The sequence below is a fragment of the Haliaeetus albicilla genome, chromosome 8 (assembly GCF_947461875.1).
Source record: "Haliaeetus albicilla chromosome 8, bHalAlb1.1, whole genome shotgun sequence".
Classification (NCBI taxonomy): Eukaryota; Metazoa; Chordata; class Aves; order Accipitriformes; family Accipitridae; genus Haliaeetus; species Haliaeetus albicilla.
Window position 1 is genome coordinate 33,714,809 of NC_091490.1, and position 19,542 is coordinate 33,734,350.

General features: G+C 42.9%; 1 protein-coding gene across 4 annotated transcripts in view; it reads right to left on the bottom strand.

The window, feature by feature from the left end:
* COP1 (COP1 E3 ubiquitin ligase) overlaps positions 1-19,542 on the bottom strand; it is a 128,953-nt gene that overhangs the window by 25,059 nt on the left and 84,352 nt on the right. For all 4 annotated transcript variants that reach the window (XM_069789651.1, XM_069789649.1, XM_069789650.1 and 1 more), the window contains 3 exons: positions 12,592-12,709; positions 8,610-8,734; positions 7,327-7,487 (listed from right to left, as the gene is read on the bottom strand). In XM_069789651.1, coding sequence (XP_069645752.1) covers positions 7,327-7,487; positions 8,610-8,734; positions 12,592-12,709 — 404 coding nt within the window. The remainder of the gene's footprint in view (positions 1-7,326; positions 7,488-8,609; positions 8,735-12,591; positions 12,710-19,542) is intronic.

Here is a 19,542-nt window from a genome sequence, read left to right on the forward strand (position 1 = left end):
CACCAGCAATGAACTCCAATCCATTTTCTCTACAGCTGTACCACTGGGATCAGCTACGGGAACTGTAATGTCAACAGCACTCAGAGTTCTGTCATTCCCTTCCTCTAGGAAAGAGATGATGACTCTAATAAGGAGGACCTCGGTCCTACCTACAGCATGCTGTCTGCTTCTCTTGGCGCTAGAAGAAACACATTGCTAAGCAAATATCAGCTGTAAAAGTCTGAAAGAGTAAATGCTGCCTTCATTCAAGAAAAATGTGCAACTTTGATCTGCTTTCACTTCAAAAAAACCCATCAACCCCTTGGTAATTTTCTGCGATTATGCAGGAAAAAAAAAAAAAAAATGCCTCACCTTGCAGAAGGAGAGAGAGAGAAACCGAGTTTGCAAATGTAAACTTAAACCCAACAAACACTAAAAACCCGAGCCACCTACATTTCTTGGAGGAGCTATTCTTAAAATAGAAGCTAGAATGATATCAGAGCGCTGCAGTACCACAGGGGACCTGAACTTCCAGAGCTGAACAAAAGCAACAGACTCATCCCCTCTGTTCGCATCGGTGGCACAGCCAGCTGCTCTGCATCTAGAAAAGAAGAGTTAACATAGGCGCTGATGTACCAGCCACCCGCTTGTGCCCTGAAACAGCAAAATAAATGGTGCAATACACTTCCCCCCCCCCCAATGCACTAGAAAGATGGATCACAGCAGACACAGGTTGGGGTTATCAGGGAATCTCCTGCTCCTTTCACCCCTGCCCACACTTGACTGTGGCAGTGGTGTGGTCCAGCAAGTGGCTGCCCTCACTGTGAAGAAGCTCAGAGGGTGTCCTGCAACTGGGGAGAAGACAATAAGGAAAGAACATTTACCAATATTCTTCTTCAGAAGACTCAAAACTAAACACTGCCTCCTAAAGCCTGTCATTTGCATAATCACATTATTAAGATGGTCTTTCACATGGACTGAAGTGTCAACATACTGGGATTTCAGTATAATGCACAAACTGTTTAAATAATAAGAGTATGATTCCCCCCCCCCGAAACTTCCCTGCAATTGGAGTCCAAGGGCTGTGATGGGGAATAAAATATTATCATCAGACACCTCAATATTTTTTAATTAATTCTCCTTAGCCACAGAAAAAGTAGAGCCCAAAATGAGCATTTGAAAAGATACGGGTATGAAAGTATATGAGCACGTTCAGCACAAAGGAGTATATATATTGAACTTGTAACATCTTTTATCAGCAAGGTAGAAATTATTCTGCATATGAAAATAGTTTTCAAGCAGCATATCAAACAATATATACAGTGTGTGTTGGTGTACATAAGTAATATGCAAATTTTGGGGGGTGAGAATCAAGCATATATGATGTATGATGGATCTTTTGATATTCTGGGTTCCACTTGTTTTAAACGAAGATTTCAGATTTTCAAATGAGTAAGGGAGCAATAGACATGAAAAGGGTAGGATGGAAGAAAAAGAAAATATATTTACTACCTAAGGAAAGTGTGAAGCAGCAAAGTGAAAAAAGTCCAAGAAAACTTCTTTAAAGCATTGCCAATGACCAGAGAGCAGAGGGCATGTCAAGAGGAGTGGGAAGCCATCACTGACAGCTGTGAGCTTCACAGCACACATGCTACAGGGCTTAGCTTCCACAGGAGGGAGGACCATCTTTGAAGATTTTCAGGAGGGGAAGAAAAACCAGTAGAATAAACCCGATCAAAGTCACATCTTGCTTTTTTAAAAACTGATCATTCTCAGCTTCCCATCAACTGCTACGCATTTCATCACAAGAGAGATGAAGACCACTGTGTTTCCAGGATGAAGCAGTAGTGTGGTACCGCACCGGAGAATAACCTGCAAGAATACCATTTTGGAAGATGCTGCACACAAATGCTACGGGCCAGCCCTGGTCTAGGAAAGAAAGGACGAGTCAGAAAACAGCAGGTACCCTCCTTGAAAATACTGCAGTTGGAGCTACTCATGCTGCTACCTGTGCCATAGCTGGTGTCAGAGGCAGGCAAGGGATGGCTTGGATCTGATCAGTCCAGGCAGGCATTTATCTCATAAGCTTTACATTATTACCTATGTATATTTTAACTGACATCTGATCAACTAGTTGAGGATGCTGCAAAAATAAAACAACACTGAGTTGAAGCTGGAAGTCAAAATTCTCAGCAATTTTGAGACTTTAAAATTTCAGCAGCAAAGCAGAACAAAAAAATATCAAGTCTTACACTTGTTTCCCCCCCAAAATCCCACTGGAATTCATATTTCAAGTTACAAGAGATATAGTTACAGTTGATACAAGTTACTTAAGAATGACACTGAATAAGCATTTGGTTATTTGGGAATGACAAAGGAGGTTTCATTTTTAATGTTCATAAGTCATCCAAATTAATTAGCGCTTTAGAATGGCAATGAATCACTTCCCGAAATAATTTGTATTGGCTAAATTAATTCCAGTGAAGGGAGCCAATTTGCTGATTGTAAATTATCAGAGTCCCTGACTAGCTCCTGTGTATGTTCTGTACCATTTATTAGGCTACTGGGAAACAAAGGATGGCTACTTTTCATCAGTGAACAAGATTACAGCCCTATTGACCAGCTTATTGTGGTACAGTTATAGGTTTCTATTTAAAGAATTTAAGCCAGACATCATTAAGAAACAACGCTGGATGTTCAGGGGAAAGGACAAATAAACAGAAGAAAAGCCGTTGTCTGAAAAGATCCAACAAAAACCTATTTGAAAGGAATATTTCCATCCTCTTAGATGAACAAAGAGAAGTTCAGAGATGCAAGACTAATTATGAAGATACTTCCAACATACGACAGTGCCTAAAGGCAACCTGAAGCCTGAAGTCCCAGAGCCTGCTTCTCTCACTCATGGCTAGATGATTGTTTCGAGACTCCCCTAAATTAAAATGACTTTTGAAGAGTGACAACTAGGTGAGAAAACACATGCATGGGTTTCTGCTCTCCCCCGTCAGGCAGAGGAGATGCTTTCACAGCTCTGCCACGCCGGAGCTCTGAGAGCCTTCCTCCCAAGTGCCAGGAGACCTCTGCATCCATCCAGCATGTACCACCACTCACCCGCTCACAGCAGCAAGATGACTTGGTTAAAGTCTGCAACACTGTTCTCAATGGATTTACCTTCTTTACCCCTCTAAAAGAAAAAAAATATATGTACAAAAAATATATGTACATAAAGCTTTACCTAAGCTAATTTGCATGGCATTCTCCCACTCTTACCTGCATCTCCTCACTGGTATCAAAGCCTCAATATTTCTGCTTGAGAAATCTTTCTCCAGCTAACCTGCTTATCAGCAGTAATGAATACTCATGCAAACAGGTACAAAATTAAATGGCTTCTTTACAGTGATTATGATAGATTGAGCCATGCTTAATCTACATAATCAAATTGCTTCTGTGTTCAGCAGTAATACCTTTTTGCTGTCCTGGGAGCGTGTTCAGCCTTGGTTTCTCTTTTGACAGCTTCTTTCTGAGAAACACTAACCGTGACTGGGAAAGGGGCTACTTGAGATGCAATTATTTAACACAGCTGTATGAGGCACGCCTCGAACTCTGCAATATGGCAAAGCACATCCAAATGAAAGGTGTCCCCTTAAGGGAAGGGGAAAACATCACATAGGACATAAGGGAAAACAAAGTACGATCAGTCTCCTCCAGTTACTGTCCACGTACCTAGACATAACTGCAGTGACCCTCCCAAGACAGATGAAACATCTCTACTCACCTAGCTGCAGTGAGCTACTACCACTACTATCATTTCTTTTCCCTACGCAAGAGCATCCCTATATGCAAGAGCATTGTCTGCTTACATGCTAACGAAATAGAAAAATGCATTTTCCAACCTCAAGACCAGATTCACATTTCAAATCAAGGTGGCTAAATCCTGCCAAGGTACCAGAAACAAAGGATGGCACAGGTATATTATAAAATCCTTGACTTGGGAAATAAAAGTATTTGGTTCAGGGAAGGTTCTGAAAAGCATGTGTCTAACATGTTTATCAGATCACTTAGGCCCAAAGTGTCCTGAAGCTTTCTCTACTGTTAGATATTGATCAATTTTTAGAGTAAAATAAGAAGTGAGAAAAGGTTTTTCCCACAAACTATAAATAAGTGCTATTAAAAAAAATATCAGACAGCATATTTACCTTTGTGTAAAACACAGCACTGAAAGAAGCAGAGCGAAGGTTTGCTTCCTGATGTACCTGCTGAGGTTTTTTGTTTGCTTGGTTTTTTTTTTCCCAAGAGTCTAACATAACTATTAGCCTACAAGCTAGTGCTTATTTCTAAACATTACCTAAGAGTTGAAAAGTGAGTAAGCCTGATACAAAATGCTAATAAGCACTTATAGAGAACAATTTCTCTCCCTCATTACGGCTTTGACACAGGTGGAAAGAAGGCGCTGGCTGGACCTCTGCGGTTGGAAAGGTGACAGCTCTAGCAAAAAGGTCCCTGCATCTTTGTAAGGAAAAGAAAACCAATGCGGGGGGGGGGAGGGTTCTGGCAAGGGCTGCTGGCACAGCTTGACTTTGGCTCAGGAGGAAGTAAAAGCTTGAATTACATAAAAATAGATTTAAGAAAGAATCAATGACATTTCATCTGAAAGTTTTAGTTAAGTTTTAATTAGGATCCAAGATTTTGCACTTAAGTGCATGAAGTGAAGGAGTACATGTACTCATGCTTCCCAAGATAACTGACAGATCTGAAACTTACTCATCTCATCTTGAAAGGTTAATTAAAGAACAATCCTTGAGAGCAACACTATAGGGAAACCAAGGAGAGTCTGCCCACTGGGGAGCCCTGGGGAAAGGCTGGCACACAGTGCCTGCATCTCCCCCCTCAGAAACACTCCAGGTAGCAAACTGAAGCTTCTGCACAGTGACCACGGCATGGAGACAAGCAAGATGGCTTTGAACCAGCCCAGCAATTCATGGAGAACAGCATGGCCACAGCAGTATAAAGCTTACTCGTCGTGCTCCCTGCAGCTCTGGGGCAGGTTTCCCAGCCCACGCTGGGCTCTGCACGGCTGCTAGGCTGGAGCTGCTTCAATACACACACCCTTCAGCAGAGCAGTCGTGATCACCACCAGTGGTGAAAGGTAGGTGTGGTAAGTCTTCTAATTAGGAAACTAAGGCAGAGTGACTCACCCAGAATCAAAGTCTGCAATTAAGCCAGAAATAGGCTGTGGGTTCCCCAATTCCCACAGATGCTGACAGCACTGCAAGGCAAAGGCCTTCTCTAGTTCACCTGAGCATCACTAAAAAACACACCAGCTTTTGGAAGCCTGTATATATGAAGCTCATTTGAAAAAATCTTATGCCAAATTTAAGAAATGTTATCAAAATGGAGAATAGAAGAGTTTCATCGTTCGAGCAAGACTTTGTGGACATAAGTGACCTTTGGCTGTGCAGTAATTTAATTTCCTAAGAACATGAGCAAAGCCTCAATTAGGTTGGAGAAGACCGCTGCGCTGGTACAAGAGGCAAGAGAAATGTGCGGCTGCATCGATGAAGAGTACTTCTTGTCTCGAGGGGACTGGAGATATGGTGCAAGGAAGCATTAAGGCCTCTTGGCAAAAGCAAGTGAGGCTGCTTGCTTGGTATGTAAAGCAGGATGGCATGCACCACAGGCAGAGGTAAAACACGGAAGAAAACCACTCAGCCAGTGGCTCTCAGATCACAGGCAGCTTTTTGCTGCTTTCTTTACAAAAAAGAGCCAGGTACTGTGCTGCCATGGGAGAAACAGGCTAATTTAGAAGAAGCCCAGGGAAAAGCAGAGCAACGATGGAAAAAAAAATGATCAGAATAGCAATGGATTCTGAATGCTGCTTAATGGAGTGAAGCCTGAATGTTATTTGGTGCAATCTTGATGGGCCTGATTTAACTATTACATCTTTGTACAATATTTTTCATAGTGGTTATGAAGAATTGCTTGACAGCCCTTGGTGACTGCTCAAGTTTCTCAGTCACTTAAGCAGAAGGACTATCAGAATAAAGCACATTAATCAGAGAAAAGACTGATAAGGAGTGGATGGCAACAGAAACAACACCAGGGTGAGACATCACTGTTAGTCTGTTGCCTGTAGAAAAGCTGCCTAGGAGGTTAGTGGGCAGGACAACCCAACACAGAAACATTGCAGGGAAGACAATTCAGGTAAGGGTGTTTCTGGACACACAGGTTCCCACAGCATGTTTTTATCCAGCAGAAAGAAAAATTACGCAACTTCCAACAGCCACTCTTCATCTGAGACATGACATCTGTGTATACCAAATCCTCCTAAATCCCCAGCCCAAAAGAAGTTGGTGATCCGACCTCACTGAGTCTCATGGCCACTGTTCAAACCACAACAGCCCACTTTTTACTTTTAAATCTAAAGTGCAGTTTCAGACACTTGGGTTTATTTTTGTTTTGATACAGAAGCGTCTATCTGAAGTGAGTTTATGCCAGTGACAACTGAATCATGGTTGTGGGGGCAGTTTCTTCATACAGAAACAGATTGGTAGACGTTACCCTTCCAAAACACTGTCTTTGTGAATGCGACATCTCAGGACATCAATTAGGCAACGTTCTACTTTAGCTACTTGGAAGACTGTATTTAGGATGAGCTCCTTTCCTCCCCCTCCCAACAAGCCCATTAAGTATCTGATCTGCAAACCCTTGTACATACAAGAGAGTTACTTGCTCAAGTATTTTTTATGCAAGGTTTTCAAGAGCACTCTGAATTTAAAAGTAGCGTTTTGTTCTCCAGAGCAGCCCTGTGCCGAAAGGCCACTCTCACAAAAGCTGCATCAGGTCTGCCTGCAGCATTAACACACATGCTACGTATATGAATTAAGTGTCACTGGAACAGTCACTGAGATGACTGCAGCCTGTGCTCGCCTCCTTCACATATCTACTCATCTAAACACAGGGCTGTATTTCAATGAGCAAGCCCATATAGACACAGTAACATTGAGATAAGGCTCCACAGTGAGTATCTGCAGGTGCCTTCATTAAAGCAACAAAACCCCCCACTAGTGCACCCACAAAAAAAAAAGTAAGTGCCAGAAATACAATGCTGCTTTTGGGATTTCAGATGCCAAGCAAAGAAATTCAAACACCCAGGTGGAAGAGTTAAGAGAACAGCAGTCCCTCTCCCCCAGCATTTCAGTTACCCTGCAGATCTTCACATTCTCATGCCGATCTGCAATACCCATAAATGGGAAAATACCAAGTGCAGTCAAACCCTCAGCAACGCTATTTCGTGAGAAAGCAGGAGGCATTCCTTTTGCACCCGGCTGGGTGCCTGAGCAGAAAGCTTACCCCATCTGGTAGTGCCCTCCAGCATACAGCACTCACAAACTCATTTGTGTCATCTTCTTTCCGGTCCTTGTCCAGGACACTTTTGACTGTATCAAACTTGAATGTCAGCAGTGTCTTTGAGAGGCCCTTATAGTACAGGTAAAGGGAATTATTTTCACTTCCTAGAAATAAAAAAAATAAATATACAAGATTAGGTTCTGGTAGCAGGAACAGAAATAAGGCTTCTTAGCACTTTCATAGTTTAAGACGAGACCAGACATTTCCTCCTTGTAGTTATCATCATGCTCATGGTGCCTTGGCAACTGGCAGTGCTCCACACCAAACTTTCACGATGCTTAATAATAGGACCAGGTTTTATTACAAGACAACTGCAGTATGCAGCGCACTTGCAAAACATACAGGATCCCAACTGTCCCCTGTAACTTCCTTAGGGCAGAGCATTTTGAGCAGAGCATCTATGCTACCACATGAAACACCACTACACCCAGCCTGCTCAGCATTACAGCTCTAAGGCAGGTAGCACTGTCACAGTTTTGCTTGCTGTAATCAAGTATGACAGTTTGGTCTGTGGAGGTTTAAGTAAGAGAGACTACACAGTGTGCAGGCTTTATTTAGAAATCCATCCCAATTTCTGCCTTGCAAGCTGTACAGAGATCAGAGAATACACAACCTAAGGTCCTCCCTTCAGTGCTGGCACAGCTGTCCTGCTCATCCCACAGCTATCAGCCTGTCACTGCTTTCCCACCAAGACCTGTGGATTTACAGAGATTTAACAGTCCAACTGAAGCAGTGAAAGGACAAAAACAGCCAAAGGGGTAACTGCTTCAGGATGATTCAGTCTTTTCATCCAAAGCTGTTCACAATGAGGGCGTTATTGCTTGCCATGCAGAATGCTGTGCTAAGTGACGAGTACAGGACCCTCATGTGGTCCAGGCTACTGCCCTTCCTTAGAAAGATGTGGGAGGATGTGTCAGTTGATGAACTCCAAAGACGTAAGTCATATCAACAACAACTACATTAGTAGCTGATTTTTGGTGACAGCAAGTCTGAATCATCATATACAAAAAACTCACTGGAAACAAGGAGGAAACCAGCTACAGACCCCCTTAGGTCAGGGCTCCTTACGCCATTCCCTGGGAAGGGAAGGAGGGTGGAAGTTCAGAATAATCCTCTATTAAAAAGCCCATGCAGCTACGTAGCACAACTGCTGGTGTGCTTTGCAACTGGAGTCACCAGCTCCGAGGAGTCCCATTAGCATTTGTCAGGATGGCTGCTCTACTCACCACAGGCAATGTAGTCTCCGTTGGATGCAAGCCCTACAAAATTCTTCTCGTTGATGTGACCCTTGAAGGAGCGCAAGCAGTGAGGCTTCCCTACATTCCACAGCTTCAGCTGACTGTCTGTTGACCTGAAAACAATACCTAAAGTTACCCTGCTGCCATATGACAGGAACTCCTCGTTTGCAACCTTGCTCCTTAACACCCTACTTGCAATGTAAATGTAGGAAGTCTTAGTGCGCTCCAGGAGGTTTATCCCACTTTCGATCATAAGCAACTCAGCTTGAGCTCGGAAAAGTATCACGTCATTTTAGAAGCCTATCAAAACGCATTATATATCCATGAAAAAACTTCCCCGAGGTATTACTCTCCCTTTCTCCTATCAATTGCAGAGTCCTCCACCACACTATGCAGCCTTTGGGCCATCGCTGCCTCCTCCAGATCCTCGACACACTGAATAATTTTTATTTTTTTAAACCTCTACAGCATGGACAAAATCTGTTCCCTTCTTTGTGCCAGTGCAAATCTCATTCATGCCTTTACAGGACTTGGGTAGGAAGCAGTCTCCTCCCTCTCCAGCTGCCCTGAAAGCATGTTCTCCTCCTCCTGCCCAAAACCAAGCAGCAGCATATAGAAACCTATGGGGACTCAGAGTTGCTATTAGCATTAAATTGATGTGGTTTTCTCGTAATTGAGACTGCATGGATACAGATCTCAAACTTCCATTTTTTTCACCTTGGCAGCAAAGCTAAATATTACTTTTAAAAATATACAAACTCTGTTGGGATTAAATCAAAACTGATGTTTTCCATTGTTCCCCCACATGCAAACATACCTGTCTTCAAAATGTTTTTCTATTTACTGTGAGCAAACATTTTCCCTTTGACAAAAGAAAGGAGGTGGAAGTAGTCTCCTCTGCCTGGCAGAGCTCAACTGAAACAGGAAGATCCGAGGTTTCCAGAAGATATAGGATTAATTTCTTCCCCCAAACCTGAGGGGACACAAGCCTCTCTTACTTCACAGGCGTTATTCTTTAGCAGTCACCACGCTCTGATATTCTGGCACTTAGTGACATATGGCGATATGCTCCACAGTAAGGGAACAAACAGTGATGTGATGGGACCGGAGCCCTGTGAAGCCACCCTTGAGGAAAGGGGTAGTGCTATTCTGATCTTAAATCTGAGAGAGATTGGGAGCAGGACCTGTCAGCCTCCTGGGTGTGAGGGAGGGGAGGCAGGCAACGCTCCCCTCACACAGGTCATATCACCCAACCTTGCTGCTTTCTGAATATTTAGAGTTGGAGGGAAAACAGCCCCACCCGATATCCATCAAATATTACCAACGACATAAGACATTAGCCCTGCACCAATGTCACATTTACCTAAAAATACAGCACAAAAGAGGAGAGATGCACCTCATGCTATACTGCAAAAACCTTATCTCAGTCCTCAATGACAGCTGGAATGACAAAGGAGCTGCAGCAAGATTTGTTAGTCACTTGCAATAATAGTATGAGGTCAGATGAGAATGCAGGTATGAACTTTGTAATACTGTGACTTAAGCAGGAGTGCATTCCTCATCCCAGGTCTTGACCAGGGGGGCCTAAGCCAGAGTATTCAGCTTCTTTGCCTGATGCTTGTTCCACATCCATCTCTGCCCTACACTGCTGCTCACTCCCCCTTTCACTCTCTTGTCATTACCATCACTGTAGCAGCATAGCTTATAGAAAGGGCAAAAAGGTACACACTACTGCTGTTTTGGCCCACAAGTACAGGGAGGTGCTTTCTGTGCTATTATGGCAGCTGTATTTTTAAAACGTTGCTTTTAAAAGCTTGAGAGTTGCCTGGAAACTAAACTTTTCTGAAGGCAGGGTAAAGCAGCAAAAGACTAATCCCTGGTCTACAAGCTGTCAGATTCCTGTGACAGCTTCTGCTATTAGCTAACCCATCAAGAAGACCTCATCTATATAGGCACTTAACCTCTATATTTTAATAGCATACATTCTAGCTATCTTCATTAAAATAAAAACACTTAAAGTCTATTACAAATGGAATGCTTTTACTGGTAACAAGTTTCCATCAAGCTCTAGCCATGTTTGCACTGCTTAGGATAAGCATGCCATAAAAGAACACAGTTATCCGCCACTGGACCGCAAGGAGAGGAAAAGGCTATTGATCCTGCTGGTGTTACGCTGCTCTTCTGGTTTCATACCCTTTCCAAAAAAATATCATGGATGGGCTGCTCTGTTAAATATGTCTCTCTGTAAATCAGCACTGCAATCAATGTGTTGTGCTAAATACCAGGCATTTCTGAACACTCTTGAGGTCAAAACCTAGCTCTACAAGGCAAAGTAAATCAATGCAATCTATAAAACAGCTTCAGCTAGAAATCTAGAGAACCCGAATATACGTATAATTTTTTCTTAAAAGGAATCAGTGCTTGATTTTTGGGAATCACTATTGCTGTCTCCTCTCCTCAATTTGCAAAAGACATGAAAAATAATCCGTTCTCTCCAACATTTCTTTCTGTTCACGTAGAAAAAGATAGGTGAACCCTCCAGTTAGTCCCCTCACCCTGTTGTCACCTGTCCAAGTCTGACAGCTCTATTGATATTCCTCCCAGGACTGTGGGATAAGCTTTCTCAGATGGTTGGCTCAAGCAGGACAGGGCCATTCTGTCCTGAAACATCCCATAGATGATGCCTCACTTGGGCATAGCTGTAAAACATTCCCAGCCTCCTCCTGCTTTTATTAAACACTTCCTTCTTACCCAGATCTTGTTCAAAGCATTACATTTAATTTTCACTGTGTTCTAGGTATGAATTTTCACCCTTATAGACTTATAATGTTGATGGAAATAAGAACAGAGGAGCTGATTAAATATAAACAGTACCAGAAGCCACCAGGGAATCTTCCATCACACAGCTCAGCTCAGAGTAACTCAGCAGCAGCCTGAATACACCTTAAAATGCTCTGCTTTGGCTCCAGGCTTCTAGAGCAAACTGTGTGAAACCATGGGACAGAGCCAAGCTGGATAATCACTGGCTTGGTACAAGGCAGCAGGCAAACTTTCTGGGACTAGATCTACCCCTATGATCCATCCCTGCTGCCCTTGGCTGTTACGCACAAGTGTGTTGAGATCAGAGATTCCCCCTGCAGCCCCCCAAGGTTGCTTGCATTTTCCCCACCATGTAAGAGGGGCTCACCTCTGGTTTATTGAAGAAGCTTGTAGCCAGTCATTCAAACCTTTCCCTATGTGATCTGACAGACACACTCATTCCCACATGATTGAAAACCCACCTAGAACTGAGGCAGCCACATCTGGCTTTGGGGCAGACACATCTGGCCACATAACTGAACAGAAGCTGTACAATATTATTCTTCAGGGCCTCCACAGCAGACCTTATGGTCTACCCTGGCTGAAAAGCTGCACGCCATTAGGACCACAAAACACAACTTCTCCTTGTCTACTTTTTAACTCAAGTATGATCCTAAAAAGGGCCTTCACAGAGCAGATTAATAAATTACCAGAGAACAGATCAGTCAGTCCTACTAGAGTTGCTTTCAGGCTGCGGCTAAACCTCCTCTTCAGACATAGCAGTACCATTTGATCACTTCTGTCACTCATCAGCTGTGTTTTACTGCACATTACTATCCTCAGGGCTCTGCCAGCAGCCTTCTCTACAGCTCCTGGTCAGGAGCATCCTCAGCACACACCTGCAGCTTCCCAAAGTCGGGGCTTGTGGTCGGGGAGCAGCTTCTAGTTGTCTTTGTATTCCTCTTAAGCATTTTAGCTCCACAGGACAGAGCAGAGCCAAGTGACACCAGGAATGAATTTCTGTCTTAGAAAAAAGCAACTATCTGCTTCCCAAAAGCACAGCAGCTAGCAAGCACACCCACCCACGCAGGTGAACTTGCACGACAGCCCTGAAGAGTGCCAGAAAGCAAGGGCTACAAAGTTTTTAGCCTACATAAAAGGCAATACTTACGCAGAGACTATTTCTTCCCCACTCACAAATTTTGCGTAGGAGACTGCCTTGCGATGCCCTTTGAACACCATGATTGGCTGCTTAGTGTTGCGAAGATCATAGTAGTGAACACAGTGATCTGGAGACGAGAAAGAAAAGGGGCAAAATTCAATCAGTTGGGAAGGATGCACGAGACCTCTAATAGTCTGCTCACAATAAAAGTCCTGCCTGCAGCTTCCACATCTCACTTAAAGCCTCATCTAGGATAAAACCAGTCTGCGCCATAGCAAAGGAGTGTTTAAGCAGGCTTCTTAAAACAGCCCCCAAAATTCATCCAGAAGGGTCCAAGCAGCCTTTCAAAGAGACAGCGAGGGAAAAAGGTGCATCCACATGTGCATGCACATACACACGTCCTCCCACAAAACACATTTGGCCCGTGTGCAAGCCAGCAGCTAAAAGGACTCTTGCCTCTCCTGCCTGCCTTCTTGGCTCCCTGCCTGGCCACTCCAATTGCCATCTCTAATTCCCTGCACCCCTTCTCCTTCTTCAAGCTGTTACCTCTTGGAAAACTGTTAGAGAACTCGAGGCTAAAAACTCAGTCTGTCTGCTACTTAATTTGGATCATGGAAAATGGGGATTAAATCCCATGCTTACTCTAAATGGATAACCTCCATACTTTGGGGTTTTTTTGCTTTTTTCCTTTGACTTTATTACCAATCAAGAGAGAATTAGGTTTCTGCTAGTGAGAGAACACACTAAATTCCAGTTCTTCTTAAGGTTTAATTCACAGATGTGCTGCAGTGCCACAACCACATAAAGGGGATCACAACAGAATTAGGGACACATTTTATCTTCTGCACAACTAAATGTCAATTCCCAAGAAAACAGAAAAATAAGAATAGAAAACCCCATGAGACCCAAGCCCCAACCCCCCCCAGCACTCTTTCCAGCTCAACAAGGTTAATAAGCTTCTCCCTTCCCGACTTTCAACTAATGTTGAACTTCATTTAATTATCCCCTGCTATTCTGGAAGCACAGGGACGGAAGGCCACACACACGCAAGGAAACTGAGCTGGACGCCTTTCTCACCAAGCAACTTGTGACACCCAGACGTCAGCTGAAAACTGCTCTGACCCTCCTCCCACTGAAATAACACCCCACCAATGGAAGTTTATCACAAAGATTACACAGAAATGAATTTAAATGCCAATAGCTACCGTTATTTTTGTATTTGCACAGCATTTTAAAGCAGGGCTCTCAGCTGTACAAACACCCAGCTGTCTCAAAATCCCATGTGGTTTGAGAGATAACCGGATTTACATCGCTCAGGCTACAGCAACTGCCATCAGACTAGCAAGGGTAGCTTCTCCCCTGTATTAACAGGCTAATTGGTGGCTGTGACAGGACCAGGGGGCTGTGTCAGAAACACCTTCAGTAAAACAAGGCAAGTAGGCAAGTTGCCTTCCCCTCTAACTGCTTCCAGCATCTTGCTCTCTACATAAGATGGGATCAGAGACTTCTCCAGTAAGAGGTTTCTGGCTCTCTCCCTCCTTGCCGTGTAAAAGCAGACACTCCAAGCAGCCACACCAAGTTTTCTCCACTACTTACACCAAACTGTCAAATTACCCCAACATGTTGAAACCCAGCAGCTATTGTACCCACTACTGCTAGCACTGAAATGCTGGAAAGTGCTGTACCCCCAAGCACTCTTTCTAACACTCCTGTTTCTTCCACCTCTGAAATATTAATCCTCCGAGCAGCCAACACTTATCAACCAAAATCTCAGTGTGTTCCTACCATGTAGGTATTTTAATTAGCTTTAGAACAAGATGATATTGCAACAGGCTTATTCAATAAAGGGGTTAATTTTCAAAGGGACTTTGAATTAAACATTAACACTCCTTTAACAAGATTTGGGTAGCCTGGTCCCTTCCACCTCTCTGAAAGCTGGAGCCAAAAACCTCCACATTTTCTCAACTGGCCAGCAGACCTGCTGCAGGAACTACGAAACAGTTAACTGGCAACTGTTATTTTAATGAGCAGAATGATTCTAGGAGGGCTTTCTGTTAGGAGCCAGTTAGTGGATAAGCCTTTCAAGTCTATTTTTGCCTACAGTTTCACCCTCCTCTCCAGCTGGCCCATCAGTAGGATACCTTTTGAGCACCAGATTTTATCCTTCAGAGGGTGGCTGGGAAAGGGGTACCTGTGGATGGCTGCTGCGAGCAGCTGGAGCAATGTGGAGAGGAAAGAGCCATAGCAGGAAAGACAAGTCCGTTTGAAGAGCAGAGACACGAAGTGCATTCACCTTCTGAATATCGCAACAAACAGCTCGAAGCCTGCCGGCATCTGGCCCCAACACCGCGTGTGCCTCTCGGCTTCGGCAGGGCAATCAATCACTGTCTGCTCTGATCACAATGAGTCCGAGGGAATGAGCAAGGCCAGTGGGTTCTAAAATTAGCCACTTAATTATTAATTGATTATTTCAGCAGCCGAAGTGTTGGTGCCCAATTGAGGTATTTTTTTTAATTCAATTGAGGCAGCTATTTTTAAGTAGATATATGAAGACAAATGCTCACTGCATTCATTAAAATCAGAACAGGTGGTCATGTTTTACAATTAAAGAGATACTCTCTCTTGTAGGCCATATGGACTTTCCAAAAACATGATAAAAATGCCATCTGCTGAGGAGGCAGAGAGCCCAAAAACGAAGCTAAATGAGAAAAATACAACTCCCAGGTACCCTGGCAGCAGCCTCGCCTGGTAGAGTTTGATGAGCTGAAATTGTCTGTGATGGGCAGCATCCCAGGCATGCCAGCAGGTCCAAGGCAAGGTGGCAGGGTGCTCTGGGAAGCTCAGAAAATGAATTAGTCCTAAGAGGCAGATGAAGGTAAGGAAAATAGAGTGGGCATTGAGGGGAATCAAACACTTCTCGAACTCTGCAAGAGCCCATAAGCTCATTCAGCATCCCACCACTGGCTCCTGCCCTCGGCATCCCTGGGAGTCCACGGAGCATACTCTACTGCTAACCAGTGATGCACAGAGGTATTTGCTTCTTGTTTTGCTCCTCAAACATGAGCATCGAAATATTCATTTAGCAATTTTTTTTGCAGCTCTACAGTTTCCACCCTGACCAGAAAACTCACTTAGAACAATCTCAACTTGGAAACGACATTTCCACAGTTAAAAGCCTCATGCCTTAACCAGCAGCAACAGCTCACTGCTTTACTTTTTCTTCTGTGTTCAGGCTTAATTGAAATATATATGAGATAATGGGAAAGAACATGTATATATACCATAACAAATTAAACACTCCGAAGCAATTCTCATCTAGTTCAATGTCACTGCAGAAGCTGAGCACAACGGAATTCTGCTGCTTTGCCTTCTGAATTCAAATGTTTGCTGGCAGGCCATATTTTATTATATATATATATTTTTTTTTAAGTGATCTCAGAAGGCAAAAAGGGCAGCTAAGCTCTACCACTGCTGCTGAGAGGTCTCTGACCACAAGCCTGAGTTTTTAAATAGTATTTTTCCAGAATGCTCAAGAACTGCTTACTTCCCTTAAGACGCTGCCACTTTCACCTTTGAGCCATCTAGTGACAGCTAATCAAGAATTCAGACTTTTCCAAACTTCTGAAAGATCTCACCACCTCTTCAGTAAATATAACCCACGTCAGCAAAGGATGGCATCCCTCATTGCTCAACAGCTCATAAATTCACAAGACTCCAGCCGTCAGGAACAGGGCAAAAGAGAAGGATGGTTCTGTGATGTACAAGTTGAAATGATCAGCACCTTCTTAGTCTCGATCCTTGGAATCGGCTTGTTGCAGGGGTGACGCAGCAAATGAACTGATGATGTGGTTACAGGACCTTAGGAAATCAGGTTAAATAATTCTAAAAGAAGGGAGCTGGGAATTGCTAATAGAGCATCCTAGGTAATTTCAGAGTTGTTCAGAAAGATGGAATTGCTCCTGGATTTTTGGTTGTTTAAACAAAAAACAAACAAAAAAGGCAAAGTCTGCTTTTGCCAAAAGTGATTTTCCTTACACTTAGATTTGTTAATAAAATTCACAAAACAGCTGTTGCTAGCAAGCTTTAGGTTCAACATCACCTACTGCAAAGCTCTTAATGTGTACTGACAAGCAGCAGCTCCAAAAAGAGTAGGCAAGGGTTAGGAAAGAGCATCACACAGCAGCAGTTTATCTTTCACGGGGTACCTGTACGTGCAGGGTAGCAACACACTGAAACCAAAGAGCAGAGCAATCCAGCTCTGCAGGTACCCAGCAATTCCAAGTAACATTCATCTTCCAGGGCACGTGCTTCACCCACCTTCACACGAACATTAACCAGCATGAGCTAACTCACAAGACTGCCCCCAGGCTTTTTGCAACCAGTAACCACTTGCTCGAAGGGATATCAAGCCAAGGACAGCAAAACAAAAATTTACTTGCAATGCAACAGTTTTATATTCAATTGATGTAACGACTAGAAAGCCCCAAGAGCTGCATACAAAGGTTCTGTGGCTCTCCTCTGGAAAACTGAGTTGCTGGAGAATCAATGACCATTTTTCTTATTTCAATCATTTAAAAACGTGTTATTTCTCAACTGTTCAATATTTAGATTATTGATCCATTCAAAAAATAAGTAATTTACATTACTCAGATTTTTAAGTGCTTATAGACTTGACACTATAAGTGGTGCTTGCTGCTACACGTCAGATGACTGTTACAGCCAAGAAGATGCCCATATTCAAAACCAAAGTTGTAGGGTAGGGAGCCAGATGTTAATTAAGTGGTCTGTTAGAAGTCTTCTGTTATCAAAGCACATTTTGGACTTTTTTTTTTTTTTTTTAAATAAAAGAGATCTTCAATACCAAACTCAGGGGACAAATTAATTTCACATATTAATGCTCTGGCTACAGCCTGCAGTCCTGCATGCCTCGTGCTACAGATGTTTTACTGAAACAGAAACCCAGGCTAGAGTGTAACCTTTAATGTGTTTCTCTTGCGCTTCTTTGACCACGATGATCTGATTTGTTGCATCCAGTAACTCATATCCTCAGCTGATGATTCCCTCAGTTTCATCTATTTTCCTCCATATGAACTTCAAGCTTGGATCAAGGCTGCCTGTTTTCACCAGTGAAACTCTGTACATCCGTAGTAAGAATAACAGACATTTCTAGTCTGAGGGGTGTATTTAAATGACTTGTTCAACAAGATTTACACTGAGTCAGAGCAAATTTGGTGCAAGATACACCTGCCTGCCTCAATTAGGTTATCCTGAAGAAACTAAAAGAGTAACAAAATAAAAGGGCACAAAAAAAGTCCATAGAATACCTTTAGTCAGAAAGAAAGATGAGATGCATGATTTTTGTGGAGGTTGATTCCATTTCTGCTTTCACTGGTTAAAAAAAATTATTTCAGAGATCCTGAAGGAAGCTCCCATTGATCAATAGATACTGAAGGGCTTCGCTGAAATCCAATTATTTATATTTAAACATCTACCAACAGAAATTGATCTTTCCTTTCACTTGCTTCTCCTCTTTATACCAAGCGTAAGCAAGATTACTCAGCGCACAGAGTGGACAGAATGAAGCCTTCAAAGCTACCTAGAATTGTATCTAGGCAACTTGTTTAGCAGAAAAATATAATCATATCCTTATGCCTTCAAGTGTCCAGAGCCCAGGGGTTCAAACCAAAGCTTGTGTTTCAAGTGTCTCTGGGTGAAAGGAAAGAGTACACATTGTCATTCCCTTAAAAAGGCATGCCATGAAGGAGAGGGCAAGCCACCTTAATGAATTTTTGTTGAACACAGATAAATAAGCAGTAGAAGAACAGAACTTTAACATCAAGATGGGTTAACCAAAAATCTCTTTTTCAGCCAGACGTGGTGTGATTTCTTGCTATAAAAAGAAAGTTTGCATTGTCAGAGGTAAAGCCTTTGGCTAGACTAAAAATGGAAACAGAATTAGTAAGCTCACATGCAACCTCAGTTTTCACTGTTAAAAACTTTTCTTCTTCCATTAGTGAGGAGAAAGAAGGAGATAAAAAGGGACAACAGCTTGATTTAAAAATAAACTCAAATCAACAGCAGTACACTGTACTACAGTGTACTGTATTGCAGTACACCAAAGATGACTTGGCACATTAGATGCCTCGGTCCTTACAGAAACCTCAACAAGGGCTAGGTAAACAAGTGCTGCTCTTTCTCAAAAGCCTGAGAGAAGACAGACAGCTGCTATCAGAACCCAAACCTTGAAGACAAAACACTTTAAAATAGATTTCCTTTAATTTGAGAGGAGACATACAAAAGCCTCAGCGCTCTCTTGACCTCGAAGCCATCTAACAAGCTGCATACTTACTTACAGACTAACTAAAAAGCTATTACTAAGGAAACGGAACCTCTCCAGTAGATCTTCTACATACCTCCACACCAGGAAACAGAGCCTACCCACAAAGGCAGTGATACCATCAAAGGCTGGTCAAAAGACAACTCAGGATTTAATTATGAGGAAGCCCAAACTGAAACTTAATCCTACGCAGAGTGCAGCTTTTGTTTGAAATCCATTTTTGCTCAAGGGCCCTGAAAGTCAACGTAAACTGGAAGGGACCTCTGGAATCCAGCCAGTCTGACTTCCCACTCAAGGAAGGGACAACTACAAAGTTGGATTCAACTTCGAAGTTAAATAAGTGTGTTCAAGGGTCCTACTCAGTCAAGCTCTAGGCTTTTCCAAAGAAAAAAGAGTCTGTAAACTCTTCCCTCATCTTAGCTGCCTTGAAAAGTGCTCTCATGTCAAAGTATTAGGGAGAAATTTTTTTTAATCCATATTTGCTTAAGCTATTTGCTATTGATATAAGAAAGGAAAGGCATTAGCCCACCGCTCAGCACTACAGCATTAATGTTTAGACTGTGTTTTCCTGCACAAGCTTCTGGCTTCTCAGATGTTTCAGGTTTTGCCTGCCTCCGCCCACA